Source organism: Monodon monoceros, unplaced genomic scaffold (genome assembly GCF_005190385.1).
Source record: "Monodon monoceros isolate NGI ecotype Baffin Bay Population unplaced genomic scaffold, NGI_Narwhal_1 Super_Scaffold_21, whole genome shotgun sequence".
NCBI lineage: Eukaryota > Metazoa > Chordata > Mammalia > Artiodactyla > Monodontidae > Monodon > Monodon monoceros.
In genome coordinates, this window is record NW_021703778.1 from 107,681,118 (window position 1) to 107,699,155 (window position 18,038).

General features: G+C 35.5%; 1 protein-coding gene across 6 annotated transcripts in view; it reads right to left on the reverse strand.

Moving 5' to 3' along the window:
• HEATR5A (HEAT repeat containing 5A) overlaps positions 1-18,038 on the reverse strand; it is a 110,626-nt gene that overhangs the window by 65,399 nt on the left and 27,189 nt on the right. For all 6 annotated transcript variants that reach the window (XM_029239658.1, XM_029239657.1, XM_029239653.1 and 3 more), the window contains 7 exons: positions 14,716-14,876; positions 13,053-13,308; positions 12,284-12,439; positions 10,590-10,840; positions 8,054-8,165; positions 2,918-3,070; positions 1,814-1,913 (listed from right to left, as the gene is read on the reverse strand). In XM_029239658.1, the coding sequence (XP_029095491.1) occupies positions 1,814-1,913; positions 2,918-3,070; positions 8,054-8,165; positions 10,590-10,840; positions 12,284-12,439; positions 13,053-13,308; positions 14,716-14,876 (1,189 nt within the window). The remainder of the gene's footprint in view (positions 1-1,813; positions 1,914-2,917; positions 3,071-8,053; positions 8,166-10,589; positions 10,841-12,283; positions 12,440-13,052; positions 13,309-14,715; positions 14,877-18,038) is intronic.

Sequence of the window (18,038 nt, forward strand, 5' to 3'; positions counted from 1 at the left end):
TGGCAATATAATACACAACAAAGGTGAATGGCAGTCACCAGAGAGAGGAAGCTTGGATTTCTTTAGTAAAGTATGGGACAATTTGTTATCCATATTAAAAAAGAAAATGAAATTGGAACCCTACCTCACTACAAACATAAAAATAAATTCCAGATAGATTAATGACTTAAATGTGAAGGACAAAAACCTTAAACATTTTAGAGAGAAATAAAAGAAAGTATCTTTATAACCCTGGAGAAAGATTTTTTAAATCAAAAGACAGAGAGTACTAAGCAAGAAGTAAAAGACTGATAAATTTGACATTTAAATTAAGAATGTCTGTGGGGCCTGGGTTCAGTCCCTGGTTGGAAAACTAAGATCCTGCAAGCTGTGTGGCACAGCCAAAAAAAAAAAAAGCATGTCTATTAATCAAAACACAATGTTACCTAAAAATAGGTAAAGATATGCATGAATTGGGATTTCACAGAAGGGGAAATAGTGAGGAACAATAAACATATAGAATGGCACTTAAAGCATCAGATATATAAGGTAAGATCATAACAAGATACCAATTTACACCTACTGCATTAACCAGAGTTAATGTCTGAGTAAGTGTTGGTGAAGAAGTGGACTGAAGGGTACTCCCATATACTATTGATATATATATGCAAAAATTTTGGAAAATAGTTTGGATATTTCATTGACAGGAGGGTAAACTGCTGTACATTCACATAATTAAATATTATACAGCAACCAAAAAGAATGAACAAGCTGACACATAGAGGAAGTTTAGAAATATCATGTTGAGTAAAACAAGCACGTCTCAGAAACACTATGATACCATTTGCCTGATCAAAACCAAACAAAACTAAACAAGGCACTGTTTAGGGAAACATGTATATGTGATACACTTTTTAAAATGCAAGAGAATGACAACTTTAAAATTCAGGATAGTGATTACCTCTAAACTAAGGCAGAAAGAATGGTAGTAGAGAGGAGCACACATATAACTTCAATAGTATCAGTGTTCTTGTCCAGGGATAGCTAAATCCGGCCCATTGCCTGTTTTTGTAAATAAAGTTTTACTGGAACACATTCATTCATTTACAGATTAGCTATGATTGCTTTTAAGCTACAGCAGAATTGAGCAGGTACAAAAGAGACTGTCCGGGCCAAAAAGCCTAAAATATTTACTCTCTGGCCCTTTACAGCAAACCTTCATTAACCTCTGTGCTAGTTGTGCTGAATTCACAGGTTTTCACTTTATTATGACACTTCATAAGCCATAATCTTAACTGTATTTTTCTGTATACATAAAATGTCATATCATTAAATACTTGTTGGAAAGACTTTCTCTAAACTGTACATTTTATTAACTGGGAAATTATAAGTGACCAGGGCATAAATTGGATTTTTTTAAAAATGTAAGTCAAATGTATGAAAATATAAACAACAAAAACCTGAAACTGTTAACAAGTATCTGGTTCTTAAGAACACAGAATAGCACTAACAAACCAATCAAACGCATACCTGAAAAGGTTAACAGGCTTAATATTTAATTTCTTGGTTAAATCTGACTGTATGGAAGATACATTATCCACCAAATAACTTTCCTTCCCTTTTAATATGTACTTTTCTTTCAAGATCCTAGCCTAAAAAAAAAAAAAAAAAAAAAAATCACATAACTAAATGTTTGCCTTCCTCTGCAAATGGAAAATCATTCACCAATCACAGAAACCTGGCATTATTAAGGTACTTAATAAGATACTACATAACTAGAGGGTAACTGATTGCTATTAAAAATTTTTATCAAGTTTAAATAGCAGATCCTTACAGAGTTAGCAAATCCACAGCGCAAGGAAGTGGTGGAAGAAGATGCTGAATTACTTCCTCAGTAAGGAGATCACCACAGTGGGAAACAAAGCTCTTGATAGCTGAAAAATACAACAGACTTTTACTTAGCAGAGTGTAATGAACCATGAAGAAAGCATTCAATTATGGTAAGGCATTTGTATTTTTGTTAGAGGAATAAAGAAATGTGCTAAAATCAAAAAAATTCTTGAAACTCTAGTAAAATAAAAGGAAACTAGTGTCTTCTACCTCCAATCAAACTAAAAAAACCAAAACAAAACAACAACAAAAAAACCCCCAAACTTCCTAGAATTACTAAAAGAGACCAACAACCAAATTAACAAAATGTTGCTTTCCTGGGATTTTACTCAGCCCTTGAGCTCAGAAGTAGCAGCTTAGACCCTCAAGTTTGCCAGTTCTACACTAGTTCTAAAGAACCAAGGCTGACTTTTAAGTCAGCATGTTAGGTTTTATAGATGTTACCTGAAACACACAAGTTTTTATAAGGAGTTATTTCATATGTAGAATAAAGTGAATATTTAAAAGTTAGATTCAGTTTCAAGGAAGCACTGATTTTGGTTTTGTTTGTTTATTCATGGCATTTTTACTCCTAAAAATGATGGTTTTTAAGAAAACGTGCTTCAAAAAAAAATATTAGTGCTTCCATGTCTTTTCAGGGAACCCACAGCTCCTTAAGCTCAAATTTTCATGGTGGATGCTATTTTTTAATGGTCTGTGTGTTGTAAAAGGGTATAACTTTCACATATAAAAAACTAAATGGAAACCATACTTAGTTAATGCTAATTAAATTCAACCCTAGATGAATGAATACCTACGTAACACAAAACAATCTTAACATTTCTCAACTGATCGCATTATAATAAAACATGCATCCTAAGGATAAGGACATGTAAATTTGGTTTATTACATCATACTTGTTATAATCACCAACTAATCAATTATGTTCAATAAAAAAAATCCCCAGAAGCAGATTTTTCCCAACTTAAATAAAACATACAAGTATATGTAAAGTTAAAGGATGGAAAAAGCCAGAGGAAAAGGAGAGAAAAGACTAAACTCAACCTACCACAGAGAGCACCAGCTCGTCCTTCCAAGGTTACCTGCCATGTAAATGAATCTCCTCGGCTCTTTTCTGTTCCTAGATCTTTCGGAGACACTGGGAAGACACACTTCCACAACAGCAGAACTCGAGCAAGGTGATGATTGACAAACGCAGGACCTGTAATTTATTCAACTTGTCACTTGTAAAGGAACCCAAAGTGGTTATTCTTTAAAACCCTTCCCTCTTAAAGTAAACATATTTTAATCTACTACTGCTGGATTACTTTGCCCCTCTAGTTCCAATGAATGTACTACTGATCAATGACTATCTGAAGGTACTAGAGTACAGAGAGGAAAAATAAGGAACTAACAGTAAAGTCTGGGCTCTGGTGTCCTCTCTCCTACTACTGCTGTGACCTCTTTTGAACCTCAATTTCTTTTAACCGTAAAATGAAGCCAGAACTACCTGCACTGCTTATCTCCAAAGGTTTGTCCAGATCCAAACAACAGAGTGTACTTTAAAGTAGCCTGTAAAACTAATGTGCTACGTAAACGCCAGGTACTACTGTTCGTAAGAAATAACATTGTATCCTGAAAGTAATTCTAACTTTTGATAGCAACTTTGTTCCAGGCCAAAAATCAGATGTGATACGTCTAAATGGAACTTTTTTTTTTTAATATTTCAAAGCAACATTTAAGAACTGAATACACAAACCCAGTAATGAAAGGTAATGTACTGTACAATGATAGCTTTTTATAGTTGTCCTTTGGTACCTGTGGGGGATAGGTTCTAGGACCAGCCCCCCCCCCCGCCAGATACCAAAATCTAAGGATACTTAAGTCCCTTATATAAAGTGGCATAGTACAATCTGTCCTCTATATCCATGGATTTGGAACCCACGGATACAGAGAGCTAACTGTAAGTATTTGATAGCATGCAGCATTATCAGTTAAGAAAACAGAACTACGACATATAAAAACCTAAACGCACAGCTTCTGTCCCCACGTAATATTCTTTAAAATTCTGGGGTTACCTTAAAATTCTCCTGTAAGTACTCCCTACTTCTTATTTCCATGTTCTGCTGACTGCATGCTTTTCTTCTGCAGTATGGCAGCACAGCATAGAACTGTACTGGGCTCTGAGGGAGACCACCTAGGTTAACATCCCGGCTCCAACCACTTACTAGCTATTTCAACTTGGATAAGTCACTTAATCTTTTTGTGCCTCAATTTCCTACCTATAAGTGGGGATAACAACAGTATGTACCTCATGTGACAGTTTCTGAGACTTATATGAGTTTATATAGAACAGTGCTCCACCCATGATAAGCATTTATATATCTGACATTATGTAGTTATCATTCAAAACTTGTCTTATTTGCATATGAAGAGGTGAGAGCATAATGGCAAAATGAAAGGGCAACAGCAAGCCAATCATTATTTTTTTTAAGCATGCAATTTAGTACATTAACAAAATAATTTCTTCATTTTTCTCCTGACTTGCTTTTTAGGAAGAGGCCCTAGGCTAATCCCTACAGCAAAATAAACCTAATTCACTCCTTGCTCACTACTTTCTTTGATGAAGTAGTACTAAAAACATCCCATAGAATTGGGATAAAATAAGGAAATTGGAGTAAGGCAATTAAGAGTAAGTGACTGTAAGAGGTTTCACATGCACACACAGGCATACTCATATAATGGGCTGTGGAAATAGAAAAAATTCTGAACGCAAAATTTAGTCAGATACCAAAAAACAAAGTAAGGATGAAGTCACTGAGAATACCCACAGTTGACAAAAGTTCCATATATATTTGCCATTGTACCCTTAAGATACCTCTCTAACTCAGGAGTGAACAGTGTAGCATCACGTCCCAGAGAGGTAACAAGATAATTTATTTCAGAAACATATGTAAACTAAGTTACTAAAAATGTTTGTAGTAATTACAAAGTTAAAAAAATAAACAAGAGTAAGTTCATTCACACCAAGAATAATGTTGGATCTAACAAAAACCAAACACACATTGTAGATACCTGCAAGTGAATCTAAGGTGTTGTATGTGGCATCAGATAAATTGGGAAGTATAGCAAAAAGGGATTAAAAATGTTGGAGTTCACATTTGAGGAACAGACTTAAATGTGGTCTATATGAGTTTACATTAGCTCAGAACAGTGAATTTTTAAAAAATAATAATAAAAATTGTAAATGGTGAAGGAAATGCTGAAAATGCAAAACAGGTGTTAAAACTGCCAGGCAAAAATTAATAAAGCACTCAGACCGTCATCTAAATTCCATTTCCCACAAAATATAATCAGAGCTCCTTGGAGAACTGACTGGTTGCAAGCTGAGGCAGAAATTATTATTTTTTTTAAAATACATATACATAACTTTAATCACAGTTAAATATATACAACTATGCCAATCTCCTAGGTGCCTTCTGACCTGGGTCCTCTCTGATCCACTCCCCCTAACATCCCACTCCTTGGAAGTAAGTCATTTCTAGAATTTTGTATCTAACTGCCCCTCATTCTAAGGCAGAAATTATGATGTAAAAGCTGGGACATCTTGTCATGCCAAAAATAAAGATGTTATCAAAGAACACTAGTTTCATATGAACCAACTACTAGGGGCTCCCAATGACTAAAGATGAAACAATTTGAAGATCAAACAATAATGACTGCAATGTTGTTGGTGGGAATGTAAATTGATACAGCCACTATGGAGAACAGTATGGAGGGTCCTCAAAAAACTAAACATAGAACTACCATACAACCCAGCAATCCCACTACTGGGCATATACCCTGAGAAAACCATAATTCAAAAAGACACATGCAGCCCAGTGTTTATTGCAGCCCTATTTACAATAGCCAGGACATGGAAACAACCTAAGTGTCCATCGACAGATGAATGGATAAAGAAGATGTGGCACTTATACACAATGGAATATTACTCAGCCATAAAAAGAAATGAAATTGAGTTATTTGTAGTGAGGTGGATGGATCTAGATTCTGTCATACAGAGTGAAGTTAAGTCAGAAAGAGAAAGTATGCTAACACAGGGGCAGGACAGGAATAAAGATGCAGACATAGAGAATGGACTTGAGGACACAGGGAGGGGGAAGGGTAAGCTGGGATGAAGTGAGAGAGTAGTACTGACATATATACACTACCAAATGTGAAACAGATAGCTAGTGGGAAGCAGCCGGATAGCACAGGGAGATCAGCTCTGTGCTTTGTGACCACCTAGAGGGGTGGGATAGGGAGGGTGGGAGGGAGACACAAGAGGGAGGGGATATGGGGATATATGTATATGTACAGCTGATTCACTTCGTTATACAGCAAAAACTAACATAACATTGTAAAGCAATTATACTCCAATAAAGATGTCAAAAAAAAATAATGACTGCATTCAACTGAAACATATAAAAATCTATGAGTTTATAAAGATATCTAAAAGCAAAACCTCACTGATACCCTTTGAAAATTACTAGCAACCCCGTAACACATTCTAAAAATTGATAATAAAGTGAAAGAATCATGCATTAAGAAAAAAAAGCCCAAGAAAACAGCAAATTAAATAAAACATCAACTTAATTTTTATTCCTTTTTGGTATGTTGAATATGAATGTGCATTAAAACATGATGTACTAATCTCTTTTATAAAGGAGAAAGGATCTCTTGTACTCTTCTTCCAATGGGATTACCCTGTTTTGAAAGCTTTTGTTCATTAAAATATTGCCATTTATTAAGTAGTTTATCTTCCCCTTTAATTAACCAAGAATATCAATACAGCAGGCATGAAACACCTAGCCAAAAGCAAATAAAATCTTGACCACATTATTCCCATCACATTGTGAAATCATGATCTATGCCAGGGGCCAACAAACATTTTCTATTAAGGCCCATGCAATAAACATTTTTGGCTTTGAAAGCCATACTGTCTCTATTGCAATTACTCAATTCTGCCACTGCAGTGCCTAAAGGCTATAGACAATATGTAAACAAATAATTATAGTTGTACTCTAATAAAAAGTTTATTTATGCACACTGAAAACTGACTTTCATATATTTCTCATGTATCACAAAATATCCTTTTTGTTTTTAAACCATTAAAAACATAAAAACCATTCTTAGCTCACAGGCTGTATAAAACAGGTGGCAAGCCAGATTTGGCCCATAGGTTGAACTCAGATCTAGTCCAATAAATCTCTTTAATCATCTCAAAAACATTAAAGTGGCTCTTCATTTATGATTGTTTATTTTAATTAAGCTCCTTTTAGATCAAATTACTTCAGAGGTGTCAAAATGATTTATTGGTCAAATCCATCTAGTTTCATATCCTAGCAGCAAACCACACAACTATACAAAGAAACTTAAAAGTATAGCTTTTATAAAGTAATAGAGTTTTAAAGTTACAGGATGTACATATAATAGTCATGATCATAAAATAATTACACTAATAAATAACAATTTAAATTTAATAAATATAATTTAAACATGCCTTATCCCTGTCAATGTAACTACCTTATTATTTTTCTTTTTTTGCAGTACGCGGGCCTCTCACTGTTGTGGCCTCTCCCGTTGAGGAGCACAGGCTCCGGACGCGCAGGCTCAGCAGCCATGGCTCACGGGCCCAGATGCTCTGCGGCATGTGGGATCGTCCCAGACCGGGGCACGAACCCGTGTCCCCTGCATCGGCAGGTGGACTCTCAACCACTGCGCCACCAGGGAAGCCCGTAACTACCTTATTAGTGTCACCAAATTCTCAGAACAATTACAGAATTGGATTCATGGGCTATCGCATGTTCTCTTGCCTATCCTTATATTGTAGAAAATTTTTTTTCTGAAGATAGATGGGAACGATTTTGGGAAAAGCCAGACTCATTCAGAGTTTAGCGTGAAAGTTGATCAAATTGGCTTATCCTACTTAAGGTTCATAAATTGGTCTTGAAGAGAATTTCAAATAAAGACATCTAAAAACATTCTAAGGACTGGAGTAAATAAGTATATGGCTTCCTAAGGTGACTGCTAGGAGAAAAACGTTTATGTGGATATTTAAATTCTGGTATATATTAAGTTACTCTTGTCAAATCATACATTAGAATATTTATGCTCAGAAAACACCAAGCAGTCTGTAGTTATGTAAACCCTCCACAAGACTTACCTAAGGTCATCAGGGCAGCAATCAACAACCATCCAGCTTGTGTGCGCTGAGCTGAAAGGCGACTGTTTTGAGCAGCAGAACATAGCAAATCCTCTGCTAATGTCATAATAATCTATTGATGTATAGAAGAACAAGGTAAAAAAAAAAAAAAAAGTATATCAGTTTATAGGTTACTGGACAAATGACAGCAACTAATTATAACAATCTCTTGAAAAATTAACTCTTACACATAATAAATGTCCATGATAAAAGACTGTCATTCACATAGACTATACCATAGGACAATGTTGTACGTGAAACTAAAAAAAGTAACTTTTCAAGGATAAATTATAGGTTGTATAATAGGTATACAATAGGTATATTAGGTTGTACACAGCAACCCTATAATTCTTTGTGGAGTATATGTGACAACATTGTACAACCGTTCAAGTTTCGCTATATAAAATTTGAACTTACTTTTAGTTTTAAGCCACCATTTTCACAGATCTGTAATTACCAGAGGAAGTTTCATTACAGGACTCTCTCCTTTTAAAATTCTGCACACTACTTTGATGCCTGAGTGGCTGATAATAGTCTTTCCCGAGGCAATATACTATATAACCACAGTTAAACGTACTCACTAATCGCACAATGAAGTAGCTTCACAGTAAAGGGGGATTAATTAAAATGTTATATTTTAAAAGTCTAAGAAATAGTTCTAAAACAACACAGAGGAAAAACTAGATATTTCATCTTTATGGATAATGCATGCTTATAGAGTGCAAACGCCGACAGGCATCTAACATGTCTAAGAAAACATCTCTGTAACCAATCACCTCTAGAAGAGCAGCAAATATTGTGAGTTGGCACATACCTTTTCTAAAGAGGAAGGCTAGCATATTTTTAAACAACCAACCAACTTACTACTAACTTAGGACTGCTTGCAGCCTCTACTTGTCCCCCACCCTTTAAAAAGGGTGGGGACAAAACAAACCAAGCCTGTCTGCCTAAATTAATAAGATCTGAGGACATTAAATTTAATACACGCAATGGCAGTTCTTTGATTAGCAAGATGTGATGTGTTAGTTTAGAATATAACTAAAATAATAAATTTAACTGAATAACATCACCTCCCGAAGTTGCTGATCACCTTATCCCAAAGGCATTGGCAATATTCAAGATAATTTAAGAATTTTTGAAGTAACGGTGTATTTGTCTGCAAAGCCTAAACTGCAGAGAGTATACCATAATATTCATTAATAATGACGTGGAGGGACAAGAAAATGGAAAGGAACCATGGTGATTTTTTAAAAATTTCTTATGTGTGTGAGGCCCAGATTATGAGGGCTTTTCACTGTCAAACAATATTCTCTGACAACTGACAGTTCCTATTCAAAAAGAAACAAAATTCCCACACCACGCTTTGCCTATTTTGTGTTTTTTATACGTATATATTTGTGTGTGTGTGTGTTTTATATTTGATTAACAAAATTTCTTTAGTCCTCTTTACAATTCTTTGTACATTAAAACTGGGTTATTTACTTTCTAGGTTCTGTATCGTTTATCTTTCTGAAAGTGCTACACTCAAAAGCCATTATTTTTCAGTAGCAAAGCAATTTGTCATCATTATGAGCTCCTGGTGTTTTATATATTTACTATGTTTCTATCCATTGTTATCATTATTTTTTTGGATGCACACATTATCCCCTCTTTGGTCGGGGGAGAGTCTAAAGTTATCTCCTGCATCCTTTTAAAATGAACACAGTCTCTGATGACTTCCCTGCTTTCCAGTACGACAAGATATTCCAGGCTTATACTGTACATTTCCTGTCCCAGATCTAGAACCAGCCATTCCTCCAAGGGGCCCTAATTCCTTTTCGGTTGGAAATGGTATTTAGGGCCATAATCTGGGCACTAGGGGTGTTTCCTGCTACTGGGTTGCCATTGCTTTTATGTCTGGACACTGTGAAAGGAAATTAAACACTCATACTAATATTTTCAATTTAAATTTAACATATGGGCCTTTTACTTAATTTTCTTGATTCTACAACGGTAGCTTTTTTTTTTTTTTTAATGGAAAATCTTGGCTCCTAAGAACATTCATTATCTACTTCATCTTACCAGGTATGTAAACTAATTCCAGAATAATACCACCAAGAATACCACTAACTACAAAATTATTAAATGAAGTTTAAGATTTCTTTTGAAGCTCTATTTGTCCTTTACAATGCAATTTTAAAATGTACTTCTATGGCAGAGCTGAATGTATGGAGAAAAAAAAAAGCCTTCAGGAACAAAATCTGTTACTAACTGGAGATATTTCTAACAAAAAGCAGAGAAAGCAACTCCTCTTTAAGTGTAGATACAAAATTTTTAACCATCCCTTGGTTTTTCACAGTAATTACTTTGATGATACTTAACACTTAAGTAGTAGTATAGCTGACAGCTCAGAAATTTGTCCTGCATGGTTCTTTACTGGGTGATACACAAGAAGACAATGATGTTTTTAAGAAAAACTTGAAATGTCACTATCATATGCGAAGAATGAAATCATTACCTTGCCCTTTCCGTGAGGAATTCCTAAAGGACAATGTTTCACTGCTCCCAGCAGAGCTGCCACTGCAAAACTAAAGCCAGTCACTGCTTCAGGTGAAGACTTAAGCACAGTAAGCCTTTCAAGGCAACGGTCTAAGAGAGGTGTTAGGTAGGAAGGTAGTGCCACAGCAATGCAGTGTAGACACCAGGCAGCTGCTAGTCGAGCAGAAATGCTAGGATGAAGAGTAACTGAAATGACATTGTCAAGGACGCCTAGAAGGACAGAATAAACAAATGATGACTCAGCTACAAAGATAAAACTCAGTCATCAAACAGTCAAAAGAGTAAGCAACCACACAGATATGAAATATATTATTTTTATCAAAAGCCAAATCAGAATTTAAAATATTAAGTGATACACAATTATAAATAATTTTTTTGTACCCAAGAGTTACTTCTACCATTATATCGCATGAAAATTGGCTTAAATTAAGTCAGGAGACAAAGGAAATTTTTATTTCCTAAATAAGCCAATGTTCTGCTTACTTTATCTTGAGGTCATTAATTTGGTACTAGGAATTAAAAATTACCAATATAAAAAAAATTATCAATAAATAACAAAAACATCTTGAGAAGAAATGTCACATCTTGCTTCATCCTCCTTTTCCTTTAAATCCTTTCTGGCACATTTCTCTACATAATCAGTATTCTCCCTATGTACCATATTTCTCTTAACCTGAGAACAAAATGTTGAAGAAAATCAAGGCTTCACTAGATCCCCAGTGGGTTACTAAGCCACTATGCAGACAGTGAAGTGCCACTACCAGTAAGAAAAAAAAGTCTACATTTGCTATAATTCAACATATACCTTCATCAAAACATGTTAACAGTTCATGTCAACTGCTACTTAAACAATATATGCCCTAGGATAAATAGGTTACAAACCGAATATAATGTAAGCTTCAGTCAGCAGGAATTGTGTAGCACAAAGGACAAAAGCCATTAAAGATGATTTTAAAAAGTAATTAAGTAAGCCAGTCACAAAAGGCCACATGCTGTATGGATTCCATTTATATTAAATCTTGTCCAGAATAGACAAATTCATAGAGACGGAAAATAGATTAGTGGTTATCAGGGCCGGGGGGAGGGGAAATGACTGCTAGTGGGTGTAGGACTTCTTGGGGTGAAGAAAACATTCTGCAATTAGATAGTGGTAGAGTTTGCACAACTCTGTGAGTATACCAAAACCACTGAATTGTATACTTTAAAAGGGTGAACTTTATGGTATGTGAATTATCTCTCAAAGTGATTAAATAATTTTCAAAGAGAGAAAGAAAAGAGAATGCCTGAAAAGACCTTTAAGGAAGTAAATTACTTGTACCATACAGAAACTAATACTTTCACTGCAGATGAGAGATACGAGTTCAGGTTTACTTCTCCATTTTTGTGTTATCTTAAATATCTCCAGACAGGGGGTTGGAGATAGAGAGGCCTAGAGAACCATCTTTAGTTACAAAAGCAAAAGAAAAAAAACAAAAACAAAAAAACAAACCTTTAAAAATCTTGATTATATATATTTCATAAAACAACTCTAATAAATCTATAGTGGAATCTATAATAAATGAGCTATATGAGGGAGCTTTTCTTCCTTGGAGAAAAGTTGTCTAAAGTAAAAGTAAAAACAAAGTATTCATACTAGTCACAAACAACAGATACCTGCACTTGAATCCTGTAGCAAAGGTGCAGCTGTGGTGCCGAGACTGTGTATGAGATTTCCAAGTTCTTGTAAAGCACATACCAACATATGCTGGCTGGCTGCTACATCTGCGGAGCCAAGCCGGGTTTCCAGATTACCGTCACTCATTACAGCATCTGATAGAAGTATAAGAATTAACTAGACATCACTGTTTTATTAAAATTTATTACAGAGGGTAGGTACTAGGAGCAGAAACATATGAAGGTAAAAATTAATACCTCCGCTTGATATATGTGAAACCCTTGACGCAGTAACTAAAATACTAAAATGGGGACTTGCATCTATAGAGAAAGAATTAAACTAATATAACCAATTTAGTTCAAGCAACCTGATCAGAGATGCCTTATTACTCTTTTAGCAAGTGGCACTGAAAGGGAGAACTCCAATTTTATCAATACTCAAGATAAGCAGAGTAGACTTAGGACAGTATAAGAACTGAGATGAACTAATTGTTTCAAAGACAATGTATCTTAACTTCTATAGGAAGATTATGAATTCTGAGGAACTACTATCCACCAACCTTTAAGATCAGTACATATATATATAATAGTTCTTATCAAGGTAGATAATTTATGTCTCATCTATATATAGACTGCTTTACTCTGAAACAACTGACCTGTATTATAAAAGTGTTTTTTGGGTATTAATATAATTATATACAAGTCCAGCTTTTCCAAAAGGACAATCCCTTTAGCACTGTTAAAACAGACTCTCTTAGAAGATCCATACCCATAACTTTCTTTAACTTCCAGATAGCCTGGCAAATATCCTTGGCAGCAGCAATTTGAGCCTTTTCTCCAAGAAGGCCTCCAACAGTAGCTCGAAGGATAAATGAAACACAACGGCGACTGCAGACAGCGTCAATCTGAGTTTGGGTGGCCTTAGGGTGTGACTGTGAAACCAGGCTTAGGGTATGAGAAAGAAAGGCAGCAAAATTTTTCTCTAGCCATGCTCCTCCTAGTGTTGAAACAAACACCACGTAAGCCTAAAAAAGAAAAGAGTTTTATCTTCAAAATGAAATAATTTCAATTCTATATTAATGTTTTCTCTTCCATGAAATATGCAGAATTTATTAACATTTCTTTTTAGTCTTTCCTCATTTATATAGCCACCTTAGTTATATAAATGTAGTACTGTTTTTCTGTTTGTTAAGCCAAAATTGAAGTATGCAGTCTTTCAACTGAGGTTTCATTTATGCTGCCTGTTTTATTTTGGTCAGACTACAAAGTTTCAGGATAGCCAGCATAGCTAGCTAATAAGTAAAATGTGCCTGTGACTTCTCCAAACAAAGCATTCAAACTCTTTAACATTCTGTGTTGGTTTTTTTTTCCTTCAATTTTTTGGCCACACGCTGAGCAGCATGTGGGATCTTAGTTCCCCAAACAGAGATCGAACCCATGCCCCCTACAGTGGAAGCCCGGAGTCTTAACCACTGGACCACCAGGGAAGTCCCTAAGGTCTTTAACATTCTGAAAAAGAAAACCCAAATCAAACATATGAACACAGTGTAAGAATGAACTATGGTCTAATACCATAACTCTAAGGGAATTCAGTTCTAGAAACCAGAAAAGAAAGTTTATGGTTGACAAATCACTGCTCTTTATTTTCATGAATGTTAATGGTTTGGCTTGCTCCAGCGAAACAGACAGTAGTTTTCTTATGTAATCTGTTTTCTTAAAATACACAGTTTACAATTATACTGGGATGTCTTATATTTTCATGAAATCTAATATCATACAGTATAAAATAAAGAGGATATATATGTGAATTTAAAAAAAAACATGTTTGCTTTGAACCATAATGGCATTTAGAAAACAAGATAGTTCAAGGAAAGAATGCAAAGACCTCTATATTGCCTTATTCTAAGACCCTCTTCCCAAGGTTTAGCTTTTTAAGTTTTGTTTAGGACCAAGAATTTAAGCACTTAAGTAGATTACATGCTGTAATCTTTATTTTGAAGTAGAAACCATATAAAACAGAAATATAATATTGCCCATGCCAAATATTATGTACCTAAAAGCTTAAATCAGAACTGTATAAGCACACACAAACACAATGGAAAACATGTTAAACCGCAAGACACATGGAAGCCCAAGGCCTAGAAACAAAAAAAAAATGTTGTTTATGTTTCAAAGGAAATAAACAATAGTCTCCCATCATTACAAACTGAAAACACATTGTGGGTAATAGCCTATTTAGTTGGCTTTGTATAAATAAGGTTCTCTTGTAATCTAGTTTTTTATAAAGCGTCTTGGCCTCACCCCATCTATTTATAAACATGAGACCATAAGTGATGACCTTGCACAGTATCACTTCCACCTGGAGTCAGATACTAAAACTTTCACTATAGGCCAGTGAGAATTACATTTAGATACTGATTTGTGATTCTAACCTGAGTAACTCCAACTCGGACATCCCTACTGACTGAACTGGTTCCTTTCAGCATATCTCCACTGGCTCGAAGAAATCCTGAACTCCCACGTAGAAACCCTGTTCCTAGTAATTCCAGAACTTCCTCCAGAGATACTCTGCGAACGCTTTGACGTGAGGCTGCTATAACAAAGAACAAAACAAAACATGTGATTCTATTTTACAGACTAAATTTTAATGCGTGATCTTGGTTTGCATGATCTTGAACAGTATGTTAACAGAAACAAAAATAAACTAAAAATCCAAACAAAAGGCAAAATTTACAGGACATTACGCACACTAAAACATAAAGTCACACGACGGTTCAGAGGTCAAATCATAATGGACTCTGATGTATCATGTCAATGACATCTTAGAGTCCATGCCACTTTGAGATTATGACCTACTGCTCTCTTGTCCTCAAGTTAAACAAGGGAAAACATAAATAAACGGCCCTAGTTCTCCATGAGTGAGAATGCTATACAAAACTTTGAAAATTCTTTTGAAATGCTAAAAAGGCCAAAATCACAATTTTATCTTTCTAAATGCTCTACAACTCTTAATGAAACTTACATAAAGTAACCACCATGGCCTGTTTTCTAAAAATTCTCAACTGCAAGTACAACTTTTGTTACATCCTCAGTCTCTGAAGAAAGCAAAGCTAAATATTACTAAAACTGCCCAGTCAACCCTTAGGCTGCAATAATTAAGAGCTTAGTTAAGCAGAATGTTTTAAATTTGTCTTCAGTTTGACATAGCTGAGTTTCTCCCTGTGAATATCTAGGGAATAACATCTCCTTTAAAAAAAGAACCCGTTTTCGCCCTTTCATTCTTCTGAAAAATGTTGGTCACAAGCTCTGATCCTCATTATTGACTTAAGTCATAAATAGTGGAAAAATAAACTTCTGTTAATCCAAGTCATGAACAAAAAATATACTCCTCAGCCTGAAGATGAAACAGATAAAAATCTATATTGGCACGTGGAAGAGGAACATAAGTGAATAGTACAAAATCCATGCTCTTGCGGATCATAAATTCTAAAAAGGAGAGACAACAATAAACATAACAAAGGACTAAGTAAAATAAACTCGTATGTACCCTTCACCTAGACTCCATGTCTTCCTTATCACTTTCTCATTTTTGAAGAGTACATATATGGCTAGTTGTAGTTATAGAAAAGCCCTCAATTTGAGTTTTTCCTCAAGAGAACTACATTAAGTAATACTGTAAGTCTTCTTAATGCATAACATCAAAAAGAAATGTCAGGCTTGGTGTCAATCTGTCCCTACATTAGCGATATTATCTTTGAACACCTGAATAAGGTGTCTTCCAGTCTTGTCCACTGTAAAATATTTTTCCATTTGTAATCACTATGCCACCTCTGTGGTGATACTTTTTTTTTTTTTTAATAAATTTATTTATTTATTTTTGGCTGCGTTGGGTCTTCATTGCTGCATGTGGGCTTTCTCTAGTTGTGGTGAGCGGGAGCTTACTCTTCCTTGTGGTGCGTGGGCTTCTCATTGCGGTAGCTTCTCTTGTTGTGGAACACGGGCTCTAGGTGCATGGGCTCAGTAGTTGTGGCTTGTGGGCTCTAGAGCGCAGGCTCAGTAGTTGTAGCGCACGGGCTTAGTTGCTCCACGGCATGTGGGATCTTCCTGGACCAGGGCTCGAACCCGGGTCCCCTGCATTGGCAGGCGGATTCTTAACCACTGCGCCACCAGGGAAGCCCTCCTTTTTTCTTTAACAGGTTATAATCCATTTCTATCATTATTAATTTTAATACTATGCTGGATTTGACCAGCTTTTCTTCAGAAAGCTGGCCAGTGGAAGCTCCTCATTTTCTGGCACAAGACGCTCCAGGTTCATCCTCAGACTTTCCTTGCCCCGACCCCATGAGATGAGATGGGGAAAAGCACATGTTTTTATAGGGAATAATCCAAAAGAGAAGGAAAAGTTGATGTAGGAGAGGGGAGACTTCCTAGAGCTATGTCCTCGAGCAGGTGAGAGGATGAGCTCTAATACATATTGAACGTATGGCTTTAATAGAAGACGAGATAATTCATCTTAGTAACAGTGGAGAAGTCAGAGTATATGGGTATAGATGCTGGAAGGTGGTAGATTTAGTAGGGAAGCCTATGGAAGATAGGCCGTCAAATGAAAGTAACATGGGAGAAGATAAAGGTATAAAACAGTCAATTAGGAAAGTGGGACAGTGAATGGACGAGGGACATATAGTACGACTTGAGGTTCATGGTCAAGAAGTAACTTTAAAGGATTCCATAAATCCTTGGCAACTTATGCCAATGTTAGGAAAATGTCATACTCAATCCCTGCTTTTTAAATGCCTTGGTAAAATATACCATTTATTAGAAGTCTGCTGATTTTACTAGGAAAATCATTTCAGTTCTGTACCTCATAATCTTCGAATATTGTGGCTGACTGTACAAACCTCCATTGTATTTCTTTTCCAAATTATTAAGCACTGTGTTGCTAACTATTAGTCTCCTACTTTAAAAAAATCTACTATGACATCTAGATCACTTTTTCGTTGTATGAAAGTAACTTAATTATAACACAAGCCTAGAACTTACAGATGCAAGATGACAGAATTCCTAACAAAAGATTAGGCCAAAGATTTTTTAGTGTGGGTGAAGCTGGTTCTTCACTTTGCTTAGTCTGATTGCAAAAATGCTGTTATTAGTTTAGTGCTACTCTAGGAGGATATACATTTAAATATTATTCACATTTGTTAGGCAATTCTGTATTTTGTTTGTTTTTACTGCAACTGTGTACTAGTGCTAATGATACATTTATGGAAATGAGCAATTCACATTTTCAAGAGGGTTTGATTAAACATGTCTTCTTCTAATTTCAATCTCTTAGATGGCTTAAGATTTAACCTTTTAAATGCCCTGAACAACTCTGAATTACAAGATTAGAAGAACCAAAACCTAAAAAAAAAATTTATTATGAATTTTAAACTTGTGGGTCTCAACTGGAGAATGAAGGGACTATATAGTTGTTAATGCTTCCTAGGTGATTCTGATATGCTGTACTCACTGTCCTCTCTCAGCTCTGGTTGAGAAACACTGGCTTAGAAGAAACCAGAACACTCTTAATGTCACAATAAACAATTTCTAGAGCAATGATTCTAAAACTTTAATGTGCATACAAAGTATCTGGGAAACTTGTTAAAATGAGAATTTGATTTAGTAAGTTAGATGGCACCTGGGTTTCTGCACTTCTTAAGAGCTCCCAGGTGATGCTCGTACTCTCGGTTTGCAGATATTGAGGAGCAATGCTCTA